This window comes from Eretmochelys imbricata, chromosome 3, assembly GCF_965152235.1.
Source record: "Eretmochelys imbricata isolate rEreImb1 chromosome 3, rEreImb1.hap1, whole genome shotgun sequence".
NCBI lineage: Eukaryota > Metazoa > Chordata > Testudines > Cheloniidae > Eretmochelys > Eretmochelys imbricata.
Window position 1 is genome coordinate 190,754,969 of NC_135574.1, and position 22,018 is coordinate 190,776,986.

The 22,018-nt window shown below is 41.8% G+C and overlaps 1 protein-coding gene across 3 annotated transcripts in view; it reads right to left on the bottom strand.

The window, feature by feature from the left end:
- Nucleotides 1–510: 510 nt before the first annotated feature.
- PUS10 (pseudouridine synthase 10) overlaps nucleotides 511–22,018 on the bottom strand; it is a 77,264-nt gene continuing 55,756 nt past the window's right edge. For 2 of the 3 annotated variants that reach the window (XM_077813977.1, XM_077813979.1), the window contains 8 exons: nucleotides 16,740–16,865; nucleotides 14,490–14,546; nucleotides 13,446–13,522; nucleotides 13,299–13,354; nucleotides 13,039–13,156; nucleotides 11,471–11,613; nucleotides 9,086–9,185; nucleotides 511–3,739 (listed from right to left, as the gene is read on the bottom strand). In XM_077813977.1, coding sequence (XP_077670103.1) covers nucleotides 3,701–3,739; nucleotides 9,086–9,185; nucleotides 11,471–11,613; nucleotides 13,039–13,156; nucleotides 13,299–13,354; nucleotides 13,446–13,522; nucleotides 14,490–14,546; nucleotides 16,740–16,865 — 716 coding nt within the window. In that variant the 3' untranslated portion in view covers nucleotides 511–3,700. The remainder of the gene's footprint in view (nucleotides 3,740–9,085; nucleotides 9,186–11,470; nucleotides 11,614–13,038; nucleotides 13,157–13,298; nucleotides 13,355–13,445; nucleotides 13,523–14,489; nucleotides 14,547–16,739; nucleotides 16,866–22,018) is intronic. The other variant, XM_077813978.1, reaches the window with a different exon arrangement.

Here is a 22,018-nt window from a genome sequence, read left to right on the forward strand (position 1 = left end):
AGTGTAAGGATGTTCAATGCTGGGCTAAATGTCAGGTTTCTTATTGGCTGCCCAGTTCCTATGACCTTTGAGGGACAACAGTGCCCCACATTAGATTCTGAACAGAATAGCCAATTCTAAAAAGCTATATGTTTTGTTAGGAAAGATAAGTTTAGGACACATGGGGGAAATGAGTACTTTTAGTGATGCCTAGAGTTCCTTCTGAGTCAATGTTAATAACTTTTTACACACACTAAGCTGTTTTTGGGCTGAAATGTTGCAATGTATGAAACAACTTTTGTTTTCATTCTTTGCATAGTTCCTTTCAGTGTGTTACATTTCTGATCTGATAAGTTTCTATAATAGACTAAATCCTGCTCCCTTTATTCACACAAGCCATCACCTTAATTCAGTGACACTACTTGAAAGGGTAAGTTTTGCCCTGATGTTGTTTTTAAAATAAAACTATAATTTATTTTAGTTCCAGTTCTGCAATGTAAATTACAAACAAACACACAGGTTGAAGGAGAGAAGGGTTTATTTTCTTGTTAAACCTGCAGATTTTAACAAAGTCACAAAACAAATTACATTAGCTTTTCAAAATTTTCTTTATATTTTATGTGATCACTTTCACTACATAGCCAATGAACATAATTGGATGGTTATGTGTATAGGCACCTTGACTCCCACCTTATTTTCATGTGCATTACACCCAGAGGTGAAAGTAAGCCAGTACGGCATACCGGTAAGAAAGTGGCTGCTGGTACACAGCTCACTGTATTGGCAGGGCCGCTGATGGGGGGGCAAAAGAGGCAGCTGCCCCGGAGCCTGGCGATTTAAAAGGGCCCAGGGCTCCAGCTTCTGGCGTGGTAGTTGCCAGGAGCCCAGCAGTGATTTAAAGGGCCCGGGGCTCCTGGCCGCCACTGACATGGTAGCAACAGCTGGGAACCCCAGGCCCTTTCAATCGCTGGCGCGGGCTGGGCAATACTGACTGGGGAAGTCTGGCCCTGGCCTCAGCCCCACCCCTTCTGGGGGCCCAGAGGCACACCCCCCTGCCCAGGACCCCTGCTACTCTTGTACCAGTAAGTCAGTTAAGTTACTTTCACCCCCAATGCAGATATATTAGGGAAAGCCTGTCTTGATTCAGGATCTTTGGGAACTCTGCAGATGCGAGGAAGGGAGATTATATTTTAAAATAGCCCTTACAATCTCATCATCCAGCTACACTCTAGCTCTAAATGGTGTCTTCATTGCTCCCATAGCACAAGCTATATTAGAGAGAATGGTGACCAGAGTGTTTTTCTGTACTCAGACAGCACTAGCAGCGTGCTCTCTCTCTTTTTTTGCCTTCTTAGCTTTGTAGCAGACAGGAGGGGCTGTTGTGTGATATCTGCTGTCTATTCCTGCTGATTTTTCCCTATAGATTTTGGAATTTAGAAATCATTATTAATAGGTTCAAGAAATCAAGACAATTATGCTGGGTTTCTCTTTTGTGCATTCAATTTCTTATGTTTTCCATCATTCACATAGGCTCCTTTCTTAGTGTTTGTAACTGTTCACACAGATGATTATCTAAGTCAACTACTGCTGGAAGCGTTTGCTCATAGTTACTTTTATATTAGAAACAAAACCTGTAGTCTAAATCATGCTCCTGATTCTAGAAAGAAACAGAAATGTACTTTTGAACTCCTGCATCCATGTTTACATGTTGGAGATAGTGGAGAAGAGGAACTAATTTAATGAGTCTTTCCTGACGCTAGCAGTGGGTACAGTCCACCCAACAGTTCCTCCCCCCACCACCACATAAATAGCAGTGTGTCTAGTAGAATACCTGACATATTTCTGAAACATTTTAAGACAAAGTCTCTTTAATAATTCCAAATCCCCTCAATTTCTTCCTGAATCTGTATTCATCTTTTTGTGCTTCATAGGAGCAGAAACAGCTCTATGATGCACTCACTCAGTCTTGATTTCATCAAATGTAGCAAGACGTGTTGTAAGGCAGTCCTCTTAATTTCTGATTTGGGTTACAACCTGTGAGGCCATTTCACACTCACATATTAAAGTGGGGGCTTGTTAATTTATACACAAGTTTTCATACGCTTCTATATACCTTCGCTTCAGCTACAGTGGCAAAGCGGGGCCTTGTGATTCACCACTGGTAGCGCAGACTGGACTCAAATGTTTTTGCTGACATAAAAATGCCAGAAAGCCACATATACTACAGCCTCCCCGTTCCTACTGCAGGTAAAGCCAGAGGGGTAGTGAATTAGCTTGCTTTCTTTAGATTAGGCCTTTTCTGTACTTCATGCTAAAATTCTATCATGACTTGAACTTTTTATCTGTCTTGCACTTTTTGTACAGGAAGTGGGATGTGGTGTAAACCTGCAACTCTTTATCCTGCCACACAAAATGTAACACAAACAGATGGCCACTTTTACGGCTCTTTTGCAGAGGAACTTGGACCTGCCAGTATTATGCTAAAGAAGTAGCACAATAAAATAAAATTAATCAATGAACATAGTAAGTATAGCCTAGGCATGATTAAAAAAATCAATTAAAACTGTTTTTCTGATGGAAAATGGAGTTTTCAACTAGATGAAATTTTTCAAAAAAATTGGCTACTTTCTGTGGGAATTTTCAGCTTATGTCAGAAAAACCGCAACATGTTTGTCAGCCAAAACCCCAAATATTTCTGTTCAGTAATGCCAGTACGGTCCCTCAAAGAGTTGTAGTTGGGGCACCTCATGTCCCCACTCTCCTTCATGTGGTAGCTTCCCCAGCCAGACTACATCTCTCATGCTGCACACAGGGGCTCAGCAAGAGGGGAGACATGGGAGATGTAGACTGGTCAGGGACCCTGGCCTACAGAAGAGAATAGGAGTATGAGGTACTTGAACTACAAATCTCATGAGGCACCTCCTGAATTTCTGAACTGAATTTTTGGGTATAAAGTTTTTAGCCACCCCCTCCCCCCTACAATAGTCAAAATCCAACCAGCACCAGTACATATATGGGGGAAATATTGTAGGCCAGATTCTACTGCCCCTGCGCATGTTGAGCAGTACCTCACTCCAGGAGTAGTCCTACTGATTTCAGAATTCCATATTAACTGAGAATTGTCAGGATCAGACTATAACAAATCCTTTATATGAATAGTCTTTGGCATACTTAGGAACAGGCTTTTAGACTGCTGATCTGGGAAGTGGTACAAACATCTAGATAAGATTATGCTTATGGTATCTGATATAAACGTGTCTACTTTTTTTTTCTGGTTAGGAATAAAATTAGATGATATATGGTATGTGTGGTTTCAGGGAGGGGTTTCTTTTCAATCAAAGGGTTTCAAACAGTATTCAGGAAAGCATATTTGGTATATCTTGCAAAGATCAGGGTTTGGACATCTCTCTAAATAATTTTTTTAAAAGAAACCATTTACTGCTATTAATACATCATTAATACAGCCTGTCAGAGACCCCTTTACACGGGATGGTAATTTATTTACAATAAGGCTGCAAATTAATTGAACAAGCATCAACTGATCCTGAGTTTTTAAGCCAATTAAAAAAACCTGACAGATCAACATGATCCAAATGTTCAACAAATATTTTGCAGGAGATAAACAAGTTATCATACAGTACACAGTTCAATTTGTTGTTAGGTCCTGATAAGAGAGTCAAGTCACTCTTCCTCTTCCCACTCTTCTTCTGAATGAAAGACTCTAATCATTCAGGGTTGGAGGCCAATCAACATCAACAGACTAAAAGAGAAAGAGGGTTGGGGGCGGAAAGCAAAATCACTAGATCAGGAGAGCTGGTGTTTTAGGAAAGACTTGCCACTAGCGCTTTCTGCATACTAACAAGAGAATAACTTTAATATAAAAGGGGAACAAATTATTAAAAAGACATGGCGAAGCAGCATAACACAAGAAGAAGAACAGGAGGACTTGTGGCACCTTAGAGACTAACACATTTATTAGAGCATGAGCTTTTGTGGGCTACAGCCCACTTCATCGGACGCATAGAATGGAACATATAGTAAAAAGATCTAGGGAGAGAGAGAAAGAGAGAGAAGGTGGAAGTTGCCATACAAACTGTAAGAGGCTAATTAATTAAGATGAGCTATTATCAGCAGGAGAAAAAAACTTTTGTAGTGATAATCGAGATGGCCCATTGAGACAGCAGACAAGAAAGTGTGAGGATACTTAACATGGGGAAATAGATTCAATATGTGTAATGACCCAGCCACTCCCAGTCTCTATTCAAACCCAAGTTAATGGTATCTAGTTTGAATATTAATTCAAGCTCAGCAGTTTCTCATTGGAGTCTGTTTTTGAAGCTTTTCTGTTGCAAAATTGCCACCCTTAAGTCTTTTATTGAGTGGCCAGAGAGGTTGAAGTGTTCCCCTACCGGTTTTTGAATGTTAGGATTCCTGATGTCAGATTTGTGTCCACTTATTCTTTGTCCAGTTTGGCCAATGTACATGGCAAAGGGGCATTGCTGGCATATGATGGCATTATCATATTGGTAGATGTGCAGGTGAACGAGTCCCTGATGGTGTGGGTAATATGATTAGGTCCTATGATGTAGCGCAAGTAGAGTACATTGATGACATCTTCGTCATCTGGACCCATGGAAAAGAAGCCCTTGAGGAATTCCACCATGATTTCAACAATTTCCATCCCACCATCAACCTTAGCCTGGACCAATCCACACAGCGGTCCATTTCCTGTACACTACTGTGCTGATAAGCAATGGTCACATAACCACCACCCTATACCGGAAACCTACTGACCGCTATACTTACCTACATGCCTTCAGCTTCCATCCAGGACACACCACACGATCCATTGTCTACAGCCAAGCTCTAAAGATACAACCGCATTTGCTCCAATCCCTCAGACAGAGACAAACACCTATAAGATCTCTATCAAGCATTCTTAAAACTACAATACACACCTGCTGAAGTGAAAAAACAGATTGACAGAGCCAGAAGAGTACCCAGAAGTCACCTACTACAGGTCAGGCCCAACAAAGAAAATAACAGAACGCCATTAGCCATCACCTTCAGCCCCCAACTAAAACCTCTCCAGCGCATCATCAAAGATCTCCAACCTATCCTGAAAAATGATCCCTCACTCTCACAGATCTTGGGACACAGATCAGTCCTCGCTTACAGACAGCCCCCCAACTAGAGGCAAATACTTTCCAGCAACCACACACCACACAACAAAAACACTAACCCAGGAACCTATCCTTGCAACAAAGCCCGATGCCAACTTTGTAGACACATTTATTGAAGTGACACCAACATAGGACCTAATCACATTAGCCACTCCATCAGGGGCTCGTTCACCTGCACATCTACCAATGTGATATATGCCATCATGTGCCAGCAATACGCCTCTGCCATGTACATTGGCCAAACTGGACAGTCTCTACGCAAAAGAATAAATGGACATAAATCTGACATCAGGAATCACAACATTCAAAAAGCGGTAGGAGAACACTTCAACCTCTCTGGCCACTCAGTAAAAGACTTAAGGGTGGCAATTTTGCCACAGAAAAGCTTCAAAAACAGACTCCAATGAGAAACTCCTGAGTTTGAATTAATATTCAAACTAGATACCATTAACTTGGGTTTGAATAGAGACTGGGAGTGGCTGGGTCATTACACATATTGAATCTATTTCCCCATGTTAAGTATCCTCACACCTTCTTGTCAACTGTCTAAATGGGCCATCTTGATTATCACTACAAAAGTTTTTTCTCCCGCTGATAATAGCTCATCTTAATTAATTAGCCTCTTAAAGTTTGTATGGCAACTTCCACCTTCTCTGTATGTGTGTGTGTGTATATATATATAATCTTCTTACTATATGTTCCATTCTATGCGTCCGAAGAAGTGAGCTGTAGCCCACGAAAGCTTATGCTCTAATAAATGTGTTAGTCTCTAAGGCGCCATAAGTCCTCCTGTTCTTTTTGCGGATACAGACTAACACGGCTGCTCCTCAGAAACAAGAAGAAGATGGAGTGAGCTAGTACACAGGGGCATGGGGTATCTGCATTTCTTTGGTGGCCCATATGCTTCTGGCAGAGTGTACGCTTGCATTTTGAAAAAGCCAAAAAGCTTTTAACCTTTAGAGTTTACACTAGGCTTTTCTAAGTGTGACCTAATGCAGTGATGTTGGTCTGAGGCTGCAGCCAGCCAGCTCTAAACAGTATTTCAGGCTGATTAGGGTGAGTTAAATGTAATTAATAACTATTGTTATTGCTGATCAATACAGCAGAAAGATCCAGCTATTATGGGATTGAGGATGGAGTTTGGAACTGTGGGCAGTGTTTGAGTAAAGTCTGATCACTCCCCAAATATGACTCCTCGACACGTATAATTCATTCAAAAAATAAGGTGGCTGATTTTATGTAGGTCAGATGATTAAGTCATCATTACTTCTGGTCAAAATGCACAAATCATATTTGACACATACTTTATTAACAGCAAGTCTAACAAGTAATGGAATCGGGATTATCCTTCTCCCCTGGCCTCACGGCCAATTCCCTTTGGGCATAAACTTGTTGCCAGCTCTGCTCCCGAGGCAGCACATCCGTCACTAATGAAGCATCAGGCATTTGTCAAGTAGGGGTCACAATGATGGCACATTAAACACCCTGGCTTCAAGATTGCCTAAATTAATCATACCTACTCCTTACCTAATCTACATCTTCATAAAAAGATTAGGTTCTTGCGCGAGGTTAAAATCCATTATTAGTAAAATGACTAATTATTTTCAAGTCCCCAGACATCTTTTCTAGTTGTGTGCAATAATTGCACTGACACCATTCAGCGAGAGTGCAACGCTTATCAACTGCAGTCTAGCATTAGTTGCTCATGTTCAGCAGTTGTCTTTGTAGGCTCCTTCTCACCCACTCCCCTTTACAGGGATACAGTTAGCAAAGATAAAATCCTGATGCTGGCTGTTTCACATTTAAAAAAGTATTAAACTGCAGCAATTTGTTTAAATATTAAGTCCAAGCCTATGCTGTTCTCTGCAGTTAAAAATGTTAGGAAAGCAGAATCCCCACAGTATCAGTAACTTTTTACAATTATATTTCAGCAATTCCATTTGAAATTCCAGAAACCAAATAACTTATTTTAGTCCATTGTTTTCTTAAGTAAATCACTAAATTTTACAATATATGTAGTCAGATGACAATACTGATTATGACACTAGAATTACAAATTTGTAGCACGCGTGCAGTTCCTCAAACATGTCTGGGTGAAATCCTGGCCGCACTGCGTGCAGAAGCCAAACTCCTACCAATTTCAATGACACCAGGAATTCATTTATAATTTAAAAGATTTGTTATCAGGATTCCAAACAGACAACTGTGTGTGTTTATTCTGTGACAGAGGCTTAAGAATTTGGGATCAGATAACTTAAGTCATTTTCTATTTCCCTCTTTAATGTGAAATTAGTGATCATGCCTGGTTTTTAATACTTGCGAAAACTTCCCTTCATCTTAAGATCTGGTACAGCCCTGGCTTCCTCCCATACTCTGCCCTACCAATATGTCTAACTCCTGATTTGCAGGGACCATCTTTTGGTACAAGAAAAATTTAGTCTTCATGCCCATTTGCTATCGGGGTAATGAAACTGTAATAGGGATAGGTGTCAATTAGAAACCAAGCTGAGGCTACCAGCAAGGCGTCAGATGTTATCCAGTGTTGCATTTGAATCAGTGGCATTGATACGAAGGGTTACATTTCTCTTATTTCTGATGCAGCCCCACTTCTCAGAAGTTCTGTTAAAGGGAGAGGGTATGGCACACTTAATACACAGAGCAAAACTCCCTATTGCTAAACTACACTCCACCATGCACTGATGAACATTATAAAGCCAGAGTTTAAATAAGCACGATATATCCAGGAAGCAGATTCCAGGTAAGCAGATTCCTGCTCCCGGTAAGCAGATTCCTGCTCCTGTGGTGAGCACCGAAGACGTCAGTGAAGCACATCTATGACATCATTGGAGCATATGGCTCAATGATGCGTTTAAAATTTTAACGATTATTTTGTATTAACATCATATTTTGCATTAATGGCAGTAAGGATTGTTAATTAGGCCAAAGCAAGAAAGTTTATACATACAGCTTATGGGCTTGTCTACACAAGGCATAATTCCAGAATAGCTATCCTGATCAACTCCATGTGTGGATGCTCTTATTTTGGAATAAGACTGCCTTATTCAAAAGAGCCTAATCCATTTTGCAATAGTTAATCTGCTTTAAATTCATACCGTACCTTCTTTTGGATTATTTTTCATGTGTACAAACCCTTACAAATGCAATTGCTTTGCTGACCTCAAGATAGGATATATTATAGGGGAGGCCAAACTTACTGACCCTCCGAGCTGCATATGACAATCTTCAGAAGTTCAAGAGCCGGGGTGCACCTGCTCGGGCTCTGGGCTTCCCCACTCCCTGCAGGACTGTCTCAGGGCTTCAGCACCCTGGGAGGTGCCTTCAGCAGGAGTGGGGCTTCAGCCCCGAGCCCTGGAAGTCCCAAACCCCAGCACACATGCCCTGCCAGGCTGAATCCCCAAGACCTCCCTCTTTGCTGGGCAGAAGCCAGAAGCAATGTGGGGGGACGGGATGTGGGGTCATGTCCTCCTCCCACCCCGATTTTTCCATAGCAACTGCTGGAGCCAGCAAGCTGGGAGCTACGGCCGGCTGTGGGGAGAGGTAGCGGCCGCTCCCAGCTGTTTGCCACTGCCTCTCCACGCAGAGCTAACACTTGGGAGCTGCAGGGAGGGGCCACTGAGGGTAAGGGGGGTCATACCTGGGGGGCATGATTCAAGGGGGGGCCAACCTTTAAATTGTGCCCCCACACTCTCAGCAGGCACCATTCATCTCTGGAAAAAGCCCCTAGCCCCACCACTGTGCCGCAGAGCAGTAGCCCTAAGCTCTCCCCCCCACACCAGTCTGGTAGGTGGCGAATGGGTGTGCATGGGGGGGAGGGCTCCACGAGCCACACTTTAATTGTGAAAGGCCCACATGCGGCTCGCAAACCGCCTTTTGGCCACCCTGATATATTATGAACCGTTTACCTCTACATCCAGCTCCAGAATGTCAGCAGTTCTCTTAAGTAGGAAGCCAATATTGGGTTTTGTTCTTCCAAAATCTCCATGTACAAACTCTTTAATGTAACTAGATCTTGCTTAAGGAAAAGTGAATTTGGGCCTTGCATGACTGGAGCTGATTAATGTAGAAAGGTGAAAAGGATATGGCAAAAAACACAAAGCAGAAATACCAAAATCTATTTCTGTTCCTGATCCAAGATACAATGTAAGTGTTTGCAAAATCAGTTGTGGGAGCTGTTGCCATCTTTAGCTTTTGGGATCTAGCTCTAAAGTTGAAAGCTACCATACCTCACAATCCATCCTTTTGTTTGTTTTAAACTGGGTAGTGACATTTTGCTAAATTCTAAACCCGTTATAGTAAGTAGCAACCGATACTACATACCGATATTCAGTCATTAGAACAGTTTCATGGTATATAGGCCCAATGGCCTGTGATGGGCTATTAGATGGGGTGAGATCCAAGTTACCCAGGAAAGAATTTTCGGTAGTATCTGGCTGATGAATCTTGCCCATATGCTCAGGGGTTAGCTGATTGCCATATTTGGGGTCGGGAAGGAATTTTCCTCCAAGACAGATTGGAAGAGGCCCTGGAGGTTTTTCGCCTTCCTCTGTAGCATGGGGCAAGGGTCACTTGCTGGAGGATTCTCTGCTTCTTGAAGTCTTTAAACTACGATTTGAGGACTTCAATAGCACAGATACAGGTGTGAGGTTTTTTTTGTAGGAGTGGGTGGGTGAGATTCTGTGGCCTGCGTTGTGCAGGAGGTCAGACTAGATGATCATAATGGTCCCTTCTGACCTAAATATCTATGTTTCATTTAAAAAATGTTATATAACTATTTCTCAGATAATAAATGAGTGAGTCATATTGATAACTTTCCTTAAACAGACTCTTAGAACCTAAGTGTTAGGCAAATATTAAAACAAAAACAAATACATTTAACCCAGGATCTAACAAACTCACAAATACAAATTAATTACATATCTTGAACCTCCCCCATGCCCTCCATTGCATCTAGGGCAGAGGTGGGAAAACTACAGTCCGTGAGACAGTCCTACCCGGCCCCTGAGCTCCCGGCTGGGGAGGCTCACCCCTGGTCCCTCTCCCACTGCCCCCCTCCCCCTGCAGTGGCACTGCTGTGCGAGTGGCGCCCTGGGTGGCGGGGCTGCGCACTCCTGCAGGGTAGTGCAGCAGCGTGTCTGGCTCCGTCCGAGTGGCGCGGCTGCCAGACATGCTGTTCTGAGTGGCACAGTAAGGGGGCAGGGGGGTTGGATAAGGGGCAGGGTGTCCCGGGGGGCAGTCAGGGGAAAGGGGGTGTGGATAGGGGTTGGGCCAGTCAGAGGATAGGGGGGGTTGGATACGGGGTAGGGTCCCAGGGGATCCCAGGAGGGGGCTGTCAGGGGACAAGGAGCAGGGGGGGTTGGATGGGCTGGGGGTTCTGAGGGGTCAGTCAGGTGGTGGGAAGTAGGAGGCGGCCGACAGGGGGCGGGGGCAAGGCTGTTTGGGGAGACACCGCCTTCCCTACCCAGCCCTCCATACAGTTTTGCAACCCCGATGTAGCCCTCGGGCCAAAAAGTTTGCCCACCCCTGTCTAGGGGATGAAACACATTTCCGCTGATTCAATGGAAGCTGAAATAGGACTCTTGGTATGCACACAGTGTTTGGAGGCCAATATAAGAACTAGAACCAAGAGGATGGATTAAAAAGTGTTTTTCAGGCAAAACTGAGAATTTCTTAACACATCCATTCAGAACACACAGCATATTTATAATGCTACTACCCAAATCAATCTGAAAAGTACTATTGGCCATGTCTGATACTTAACTTCAATACTGAGAGATTTTACTTAAAAGAAAACAAAAAAAGATGAGGGCTTAGGGTATACTATGGATGTAGAGCCAAATGCTGCCCTCAAATCACCACTGAAGACTTCAGTGAAAATATAGGCAAAAAAACTCAGCAATTGGCATATAACATGCACAAATCTTTATCACAGTCTAGAATATGCCAAAGGCTTGCAACACTCCATTTTTAAACTACAGATAAAGGGCCTGAAATCTGTATATAGCTATACATTTGTTGCTCTCCTGTATCTTGAAAATAATGAGGCTTTTTTTTGTTATGAAGCAAAACAACGTATACCAATTGCATTTCTGAGCTTGTAACTTGTATGTTTCAGCTCAAAGCAAACTTAAAAAAAAAAACCCTTAAAACCCAATATATGAACTGCTGAAAAATCAGGGGTTTATAATACACAGACTACACTAGCACTTGCAAAAGAAAACACCGCCTGTATGTCCATGGTAACAATACACTATTTCTAAAATTTATCATGCAGTAGGTCTAAAGGATACGTCCCTGCCTGAGTTTTCAGATGCAGGCGAAAGTGATGGTCATCTATGTACTCGGATTTCATCGTATGAATGACACGAGATCTTACAGCTAAAGGCCTTCTGTGAAGAACCCGCAGAGGTGTTTTTTGATCAATCTTTAATTCCTTTTGGAGAATTTAAAACAAATAGAGAACTGTCCAACACAGTGCACAAACAAAATTAACGCATATATAGCTTTTTCTTTTCATATAAGACAACTTTTTAACAATATATTCTGGTAGTTGAAGGATCTTCTGAGAAGTGTTTCTTCTTCTTTCAGTCTTCCTCCAAGTATATCAAAGAAAAAAGGAGGCAGCTATCTTTTAAAGTCTTATTGGGAAGGCCTCAGGTGGATACAAGCTAGTGGAACCACAAATGCAGAGGCATAATAACCCTGAAATCTCCATAGTCTCTTGCTGGAATAACTCCAGGATTTACAAACTCAATGAGAGCCTCAGGGCACTCTCAAAAAAATTAAAGTCTTTTGTGTAAACTGCATCCAACCCTCCACAAATAAGACTTAGAAAGCAGAGCTGAGACGACCAAAGATTTCATCACATTTCTTTAAAGAGCTTTCCTCTACAAAAAGAGGCATTGATTTGGGAAGCATCTTTTTCTAGTGTGATAAAAAAAATGTTGAGCACCAATTGTCCTCATGCATTTTAATACTTCAAGCCAAAACACACAAATTTTGGAGTAAAAACTAAGTAACAGTCGTCTCTACTTGAGAATGCTCTTGCTACCAGACTCTTAGGCCAATGTTCCAACACTACAAAACCTGAACATAGAAATGGGCATTCTACCAGCCAGTGTATCTCAACACAATGTGTCTCACCAGCTGACACTTGGTCCATATTCCACCACTACATTCTCTTTACTTCAGATACTTGTGTCAGACCTTTGGGTTGCATGATTTTGCACTGCCATCTGAACATGAATTTATTTGCTGTGACTGTCACCAAAGTGACTTTGACTGGGGCTGGATAAAACAAGGGGAAGAGGGATAGCTCAGTGGTTTGAGCACTGGCCTGCTAAACTCAGGGTTGTGAGTTCAATCCTTGAGGGGGCCATTTAGGGATTGGTCCTGCTTTGACCAGGGGGTTGGACTAGATGACCTCCTGAGGTCCCTTCCAACCCTGAGATTCTACGATAAGCTGTAGCTGCTAGTTCTGTTTTAACCTCCTCCTCTGTTTTGCTCGTCTACCCTTAGCAATGTTGAGATGGCACGAAGGGCACTTGGGTAGAGAGATTTCCACCTCCAGAAGCACTTTGTGCTGTCTGTTAATTGGCACATCATCTGTCTCTGAGTAGGCTAATAAATGGTCATCCTGGGTGAAGGAGAAGCACAGCAACAATGACTGTGTGGTAGGAAAGAGTAGATTTAACAGCATAAGAGGAATGGCAAATGGGAGAGTGGATACAATAAGCCCTAGAATAAAAGGATGCGAGGAACCCATGATCAATAAAACACGATGAGAGAGAAAAAGAGAGACACATGCACTACCTACCAAGAGACAGGTGCTCTATAAAAGCAAAAAAAATACAGATACCTTCATATCATCTAGAAGTGCAATATCTTCCTTCTGTATTGCTTTATCTGTCCATATTAAGGCACTGTAGGTCTTTGTCTTTTCCTCCTCTCCTTCTTTCATATGTCCAATGGCCTCTCTAAACAAAAGAAATGAATCACATATAAGCATAACTACAGAGCTGTATAAATGAGGATGTTTAGAGCTGTATAAATGAGGATGTTTGCAGAATTCCCAAAGCATCATTTTGAAATCCCTTGCCAGAGACAGTAAATACTGACCTGGTAACAAGCTGTAAATCTCGAACTTTTATTTTGTCTGAAGAGTTATTAATTTTCTGTGATGTCAGAAAAGGAGTTAGTTAGCAAAGCTGTCCTGTTACAAAAGTACATGTGCTTTATGATTTTCATGAAGTGCAAATGATTTACCTGCTGAAGTTCCTTCATTTCCATGGCAGTAAAATGTATTCTATGAGGATTCACAAGCTCAATTGCAAAGGGCCTTCCTGGCAACATGCACAGAGTCATAAAACATAAAAACATGTTGTTCTAAATTAATGTTTGGATTTATTCATTAAGGTCGGAAGGTGTGAAAAATGTGTCTCCTCTTATGCACACACATATGAGGTTTGAGGCTTTCAGAGACATGGCCATCAGATGGAAGGAAAGTAACAAGGGACGTTTTTTGGCTTCTAAACCTAAGTATTATCAGTAAGTGCAAATTACTGCTTCCCAGAAGACATCTTGTACAAGTCTATTCTAATTAAAAAATAAAATAAGAAAAAAGTTAATTAGCTTATTTTCTGTCACCTACAGCAATGCCCAGGTGCAAGATGATGTTAAATCCAGCTCCCGCAACTAAACATCTGTTGAAATGGCTGCACTTTCTGTGCTCTGGGCCAGCGCTGATCCCAGGATACTCAATGCCTGGAATTATACCACAAATTAGCCAGCGTCTGATATACCTCATTATTGATTTTTACTCTTTTTGCTACAGTTGTTTCAGCGTAGCTGAAAGCTATTGGAAGTATTAGCACAGCTGATTAAAGGAGCTACATCCAGAAAGTGAAATGATCATCTTGAAAGAGCAACAGGCATTTTTCTAACTAAAAGATGCAAAAGTGAATTATATAATAGAAAACAATATATTTATTAATGTGACATAAATGGATTCAAATGAGGAAATGCAAGATAGAACATTTATAACAAGCTATGGATTTCTAAATGTTTGTATTTGTGCAGCCAAGAAGATTATGGTGAGGTCTATTCTCTCACACAGAATTATTTTTATGAAATAATGTCAGTCTGTGTGTCTAAGTAAATATGTCAATGAAGTTATTGGGAGAATGTTTCAAAGTAGCACTTGTGTCACAAGCTAGTTTTCCATTTACAAACAGCAAAATGTGTCTGAGTAGCTCCAAGACACCATTTTGTTCGATTTATGATTTTAATCAAGGGACATTCCAACCTTACCACTGCCTAGTGTTCTCACATCCACATCTTCTCTTCCCGAGGATGAAAAATTAAAACCTTTAAAAACAAATATGAACAGAGAATGAGAGATTTTACCTTTAAATTTTTTAATCAAAACTTTCTCAGCTTGTTTGTAGAAAAAGAAGAAAAGCTGTTTAAATTGATTTTAAAATGTAGCCTGCACTCTATTTTAATAAAACTGGAGAGAGTTACTGTCTCATCTCTCAAACAGAGACTTCCTAATTCCTCTGCCTGAGTGAGGGACATCATAACCTTGAGAAAGTTTGAAAGAGCAATTTAATCCTAAAAGGAATCCCACTCGCTGCTAATCTCTACTCCTTTTCTTACCCAGATGGAGTTAAATACCTAAAGGTTGTGATTAAACTCAATCTGAGACTCCAGCCTTTTGTTGTCCCCTCATGCCATGACTCTTATCCTAAACACACTAATGAGCTTCCCAAGATTTCAGCAAGATTCCTCACCTCCGAGTCTGTTAGCCATACACTTGGCCAGAAGGGGAAGGGAACTTCAGGTGTCACTTGCAGGAATAGACTTATTTTTTCTCTCTCAAGGTATGGTAAGGATTAGATTGGTACTTAACTTCCTACCTCTGACCCCTTCCCCAGTTAACCCCAGTCACACCTCCATCCCTCCTAGGAAGAACATGTTAAAAAAATCACACTCTGGATATGACAGTAGCTTTGTGGAACTGTCTCAAGAGAACCCTGGAGGCCACATAAACTGGACATCTCTCTTCATTGTATATGGGGTTTCCTCGGCTTCCACTGCCAGGTGAGTGAGGGACAGAAGCAGTGAGGCCTACCCAGCCATCTCCATCAACCATCAGGGCACTTACTAGTTCTATCAGGTCACTAACCACATCAGCAGCAGAAAGGGGAAGGTGATCCCTTGCTTGAGTTCTGCAAGCTACCAGTTGGAGCAGCCCTTCATACCTTTTCTCACCATTAATGTACAGGCCAGTTTAGACAGCAGCTGTGGGAGTTCTGCATGCTGAAATCAGGTGCCCCTCAGTACCTGCCCTAATAGAATGCTCTGATTACTACTTTGGGATTTTCCCAGTGTCCATTCTGACATATACAACTGCGGGGGAAAAGGAATTTTGCTAATTTCAAATTAAATTTGTCCTTGTACCTAATGGTCACTAACCCTGAGTCTGGTGGCCAAGAAATGGACAATAAGCACCCCTCCCCTACAGATAAATTCCTATTTAATTGATTCGTGTTTAGACAGTTGATCTCTATGCACATCAGAAAGGCAGTGAAACAAGACCAAGAGAAAAGGGTCAAGGTAGGTATTCCGGAACACTTGAGACAGAAGCAATTAATAAACAAGGCTTTCCAGCTGGGAGTATGAGGATCCACAGCTCTAGAACCTGCTGCATGCATACCACCTCCCAGCAGCTCTGGCAGAGCAGCTGTCAACAGGCTGCGAGCCTTGCAGGCCCAAGCACCACAGGATGTGTTGCCCACAGAGGGTCTGACTGGCAGTGCTTCCAGGGTCCCTGATGGGTCCAGGTGCAATAATTAAGCCTGGAGGAGACACCAAGAATCTGTCTGTGCAACTAGGTGGATCCCCAGCCAGCTGCTAAAACAGACCCTGCTCCTTCATCTTCTCTAATTCCTGGCTTCTGACACCCAGCTCTGACCCTTGGCTCCAGATCAACCCGCAAGATCTGACTCCACACACTAGGCTTGACCGCTTATGCCCCAACCCTGCCTGGGAGTTAAGCCACACTCACCTCTGGATGAGTACATTCACACTTACTTCACTTTCACACTGCACTAGTCAAAGGATAAGATAATAAACCAATACGTTATTAATCTTTTTAGCATTTCTTAATTGTTAAATAGTGTCTTCTGTAATGAGCATTCATTTAAAAATTGTTAAGAAAGAGGTGTAGGAGTTAAAACAGACTACCATGCATGCTGGACCCACTGGCACGATCAGGCTCAGCTGCAGAACAATTTTAAAAGGGTAATAATACTATACAAAATAAAGCAAGCATTGAATTATTTAATGATCAGGCATAACATAGGCTATGGAAGGACCAGCCTTGGCTTGCAGGGACAGCTGAAAAGGATGAGACAGTAGTTCTCGCTCCATGTGCACCCAATTTGCCTGTCTATTGAGGCTGGTAACCAATGGGCCAGTTGTGGGAGTTGTTTTCAGGATGTGTAAGAAAAATTAACCCAAGTACTATGAATTAGATATACAATGCTGGACACTCACTATCTGCTTTAAACGCTGTCATTAGGTGCTCTGAAATCAGCTCTTCCACTGAAGACTCCAGCTTTCGCTCTCCATCTATAATCCAGGGAGTTTGTGGTAAATTCCTTGAATATTTGTTGTACCTTCCTGTCAACAAAACAAGTTTGTAACACAGTGGTTCTCAACCCACACAGCCCAATCAGCACACAGCCGCAGCCCACATGACATCCCCGTATAGGTAGTATATATATTGTGTGGATGTGGCCCACATACCACTCAGAGTGCTGCATATGGGGCCCACAATAGTAAATAGGGTAAGAACCACTGAGCTCTCACCCTAATGGACGGGTGCTTTGAGTTACAGGGGTGTTGGAAAGATAAATTCTCATGTTTGTTAATAATAATTTACATAATATGGGGAGAGCAAAACAGGAAGGCTCAGGAGGAAATTAAAAGTGTTGTATTCAGTGCAGGGTTTGGATGGTGTATGTTAAATAAAGGGGGGTCCACAACTGCAAAAGGAAGGTAAAAGGAAATATCAAATAACTTCTCATTCACTGAATGAGGCAGAGGCCCTATGTTAAAAATAGTATATAATTATGTAATTAAAGGTTGTACGATAATACACCTGCTCCAGGGAGCCAAATTAAGGCTCCACAGCAATCTTAATTCTGGAATTTTTGAGTACTTAACTTTGTCACCTTATTGTTCTTTTTAACATAGTTTTTTGGATGTAATTAGTGTATTTATTACTGCATCATATCACATTTCTCTTCCTTTTTCTTTTTTTTAAATTAAATTAAATGCAAAAAACAATGCTAATGCATTGTTACAGCTGATACTTTGCATCTTACGGATAGGAAATTCAAATTTCCAGAAACTGTAACTCAGCAATATTGCACACCTATTTTAAATCATTAAAATTAACACCATGTACTAAATACTACACAGGCACAAGGGATCTCAATTTTGAATTTCTGATTTCTGTGCATAACTGAAATAGAGATAGGAAAACGCTATCAGAGCTATTCTCTCCATTCTGATAGCTGATATGTGCCAGAGAGGTCACAGTTAGAGCTGGTTAGAACATCATTTCATTAAAGTCAGAATGTTTCAGGGAGACTGTGATGGGTTCGGTCACAGAGACCCCCTTGGGACTCCAGAACCCTGCCTTGTTGAGTCAGACACACTAGTCTGCTGCAACACAGACCCAGGTCTGGTCCATGACCCCAAAGCTGCAGACTTTAACCAAAAACCGCTCAGCAAATCACCTATCTCCAGCACCCAGCTCCCAATGGGATCCAAACCCCAAATAAATCCGTTTTACTCTGTATAAAGCTTATACAGGGTAAACTCATAAATTGTCCGTGCTCTATAACACTAATAGATATGCACAGGTGTTTGCTCCCCCAGGTATTAATCACTTACTCTGGGTTTACTAATAAACAAAAGTGATTTTATTAAATATAAAAAGTAGGATTTAAGTGGTTTCAAGTAACAACAGACAGAACAAAGTAAGTTACCAAGCAAAATACAACAAAACACGCAAGTCTAAGCCTAATACCTTTAAAAAACTGAATACAGGTCAATCTCACCCTCAGAGATGTTCCAATAAGCCTCTTTCACAAACTAGACCCCTTTTTAGTCTGGGCCCAATCCTTTCCCATGGTACAGTTCTTGTTAGTTCCAGCTCAGGTAGTAACTAGGGGATTTCTCATGACTGGCAACCTCTATGTCCTGCTCCACCCCCGTTTATAGCTTTGGCACAAGGCAGGAATCCTTTGTCTCTCTGGGTCCCCACCCCTTCTTCTAAATGGAAAAGCACAAGGTTTAAGATGGATTCCAGTACCAGGTGACATGGTCACATGCCCTGGGAGATCCCAAGCCTCCATTCTTTCCGGCCTGACTCACAGGAACACAGGAAGGCTTACAAGTAAACAGAGCAATTTACAACCAATTGTCCTGGTCAACGGAAGCCATCAAGATTCAAAGACATCATTAATGGCCCACACTTTGCTTAATTATGATAGGACTTCAGAGTAATACTTCATATTACTAGCTTCAGATACAAGAATGATACATTCAAACAAATTCATACGAATGCATCCGATGAAGTGAGCTATAGCTCACGAAAGCTTATGCTCAAATAAATTTGTTAGTCTCTAAGGTGCCACAAGTCCTCTTTTTCTTTTTGCGGGTACAGACTAACACGGCTGCTACTCTGAAACAAATAGGATGAACACACTCAATAGATTATAAGCTTTGTAATGATACCTTACAAGAGACCTTTTGCATAAAGCATATTCCAGTTACATTATATTCACACTCATAAGCATATTTCCATAAATATATGGAGTACAGTGTCACAGAGCCATATCTGGGAGACCCAAGGGAAGGAGATAGAGGTTTAGTGCCTGATGATTAGGTCAACAGGAAACTCAAGCCTGGTCTACACTAGAGAATTAGGTCAGTTTAACTACAATGGTCAGAACTGTGAAAAATCCACCCTCCTGAGCAGCATAGTTACACTGACCTAAATCTCCAAGCAGACAATGCTAGGTCGACAGAAGAATTCTTCTGTTGACCGATGTACCACCTCTCGGGGAGATGGATTAACTACATCAGTGGGAGAATCCCTCCTGGCACGACAGGTAGTGTCCACACTGAAGCGCTATATTGGCGCAGTTTGTACCGTTTTAAGTGAGACAAGCCCCCATGTTCAAATCCCCGTGCCTCATTCAGAGTGATTTGGGATGAAAAACTTTGCCCTGAATCAGGAGGATAGGGGACTTGAACCTGGGTCTCTCACATCCCAATACTCTAAACACCTACCCACATGTCACTTCCCAAATCACAAAGCTCAGGTTTCAATCAGAAAACATACATTTCAACACAATTCTATTTTCATGAAAACATTCGGAAGGTTTTAGTTTTGTTTCAATGTGGAACAAGCCTGAATTTAGAAACCTCAAAATCTGCCATAAAACAAAATTGTATTCCTCTGATCTGCTCTAGTCACAGCCTCATGTTATCACATGTTAATACAACACCTCCCACAGAACGGAAGGAATGCTTCAATCAAGGAACACTCCTGAACTGGCTGGGAGATGGAACTGAGTTATCTAAAAGGTCTTTTCCATCTCTCACTTCTATGAAAAATAAGAGTGTGTGTCATGGCAAGAACTGATTTATGTAGAATTGCAGGGTGCAAAAACCCTATTTTAATAAAAAGTTAGAGAGACTCCTTCAAACTGAAATCTAGTTTATTAAAAGCGTAAGAGTTCAAAGCAGTTACAGGTACAACACCTTCCTCTCAGCCCCCTGGTCAGCTTTTATGATTTTACTATCACATTTTCCTGTTTTTAAAAGTGTTTCTCCCTCCCCGCCTTGCTCTGTGAAAAACCCCACACAAACAAATGAGGAAACTGACTAATACAGCTTCTGTGGGGCAAAAAGTGAAATGAATATGCACAAAGCATTGTCAAATGCACAAAGTAATCAAAATGTTAAGAGAGAAAAATACTACATCTCTCTCAATTTTAATAAACTTAGGTGTTACTTGTAACTATAGCAGGCTAAAACCAAGCCAGAAAAACATGATTTTCAGTTTGACAGTTTCCTTTTAATATTGCAAATTTTTACTAAGAGTCAGGAAATGCAAAAGTGAAGGTCCTGAAAACACCATCAACTCTCATATACTCCACTCACTGGGTCAGATTCTGATTGTCATTTATACTGCTGTAAAACAAGAGTAACACCACTATAAATGACAGGTTTCTTTGCTCTACACTGGATTACACTACCTAAACTGAGAACAGAATCCTGCACATTGTATATAACTGGATTTATATAACAAACAAACAGGGATGCCTATCCAAGGCTGTAGGTGCCCCTGCCATAAGTTATAAAAACAATATGAGATCACCTGTAGAACACCAAGCCCCTCTTTCCTCCATGTCATAGTTCAGGGCAACTGCACCTGTATTTCCCCTCACTGGTCCAGCAAAGCCACCCACTCTCAGGCTTCCAGCTGCCCAGTCGTAGCCTTTCTCGGGTGGAGACCTGAGTCTCAGTCCCTTCTGACTGGGGTATTTCCAGTCTGCACAGTTCCCTGCTTTCACTGTGTTATCCCCAGCAGAGACAGGCTGCCCAAGCAGAATCTGCTTGTTTTCTCGTCGGAGTCACTTAAACAGGTGTAACTGCTGCAATTATAAGGTACCACACAGGTTTCTATGCAAGACTGTATTATTCTTAAGGTAAAAGCACTACAGAGAAAACATATTAAAAACAATAAAAGAACCTACATGCTTGCTAATAAGCTTACAAACAACACCCTAATCCTAACATGGATTCTGCCAGGAGCAGTCCTTCAAATCCCCATCCAAGGGGATTCCTTGTGGTTATAAATTCATTATAGCTTCAGCTAAGACTAAGCACTCAGTGCTATGGAGCCTCAATTAGACCCATTCTTTCCAAGCCTAACCTAAGGATTGGGGCCCTTCATGTACCAGGGTCTCCTGTCCATTTGCTGGATCAGGAAGAAGGCCCTGAGCCAGTTTAAAACCAGGCTATTTATCCAAAAATCCTTTGTCTGTCTCTTAGTCCCTGGAGAATCCAGTTTGAACTAGCATATGCATACCTCTCCTTGCAGGAAACTGACAGTCTGTCACACTCCACACATGAATTTTCTCAAAGGCCCACCTTTGCAGCAGCCAGTGAAAATAGAGGTATGTGTTTTGCAGCATGCTTTGAAGGCCAACAGACTTGGGCTATTTTGGTCCCATTAAAATAAATATTTCACAGCCCAATTAGTAAATTAAAATATTACATATATGCAGTATGGAAGAGCTAGCTGGCCATGGAATGTTAACTTTTCCATTTTAATATTTTATTTTATATCCTTTTTTTCCCCTTTAAATGTTCAAACTATAATACTTTTAGCTCTGTATTCTGATAATGATTATAATACAATCTCATGCTTCAAGGCTTCAACTGGTCGCCTATGGGGCTCAGGAAGGAAGGGGGTATATGGATCACCTGCTAGAATCATCTGAATATATCTCGCCATTGCAGGGGCCTCAGCCATTGGCGGCACCTCAGTCTCTCCAGTTCTGTCATTAGCCTCCTGAGGACTAAAATGCTTTTGTTTAACTAAAGTCATTGGGCTCAACATAGGGGTCTCTGGGTGAAGTTTACTGGCCTACGATATGAAGAAGGTCAGACTAGATCAGTGGTTTTCAAACTGCGAGTCATGACCCAGTACTAGGTCGCGGAATATAAGACACTGGGCTGCGGTAGTT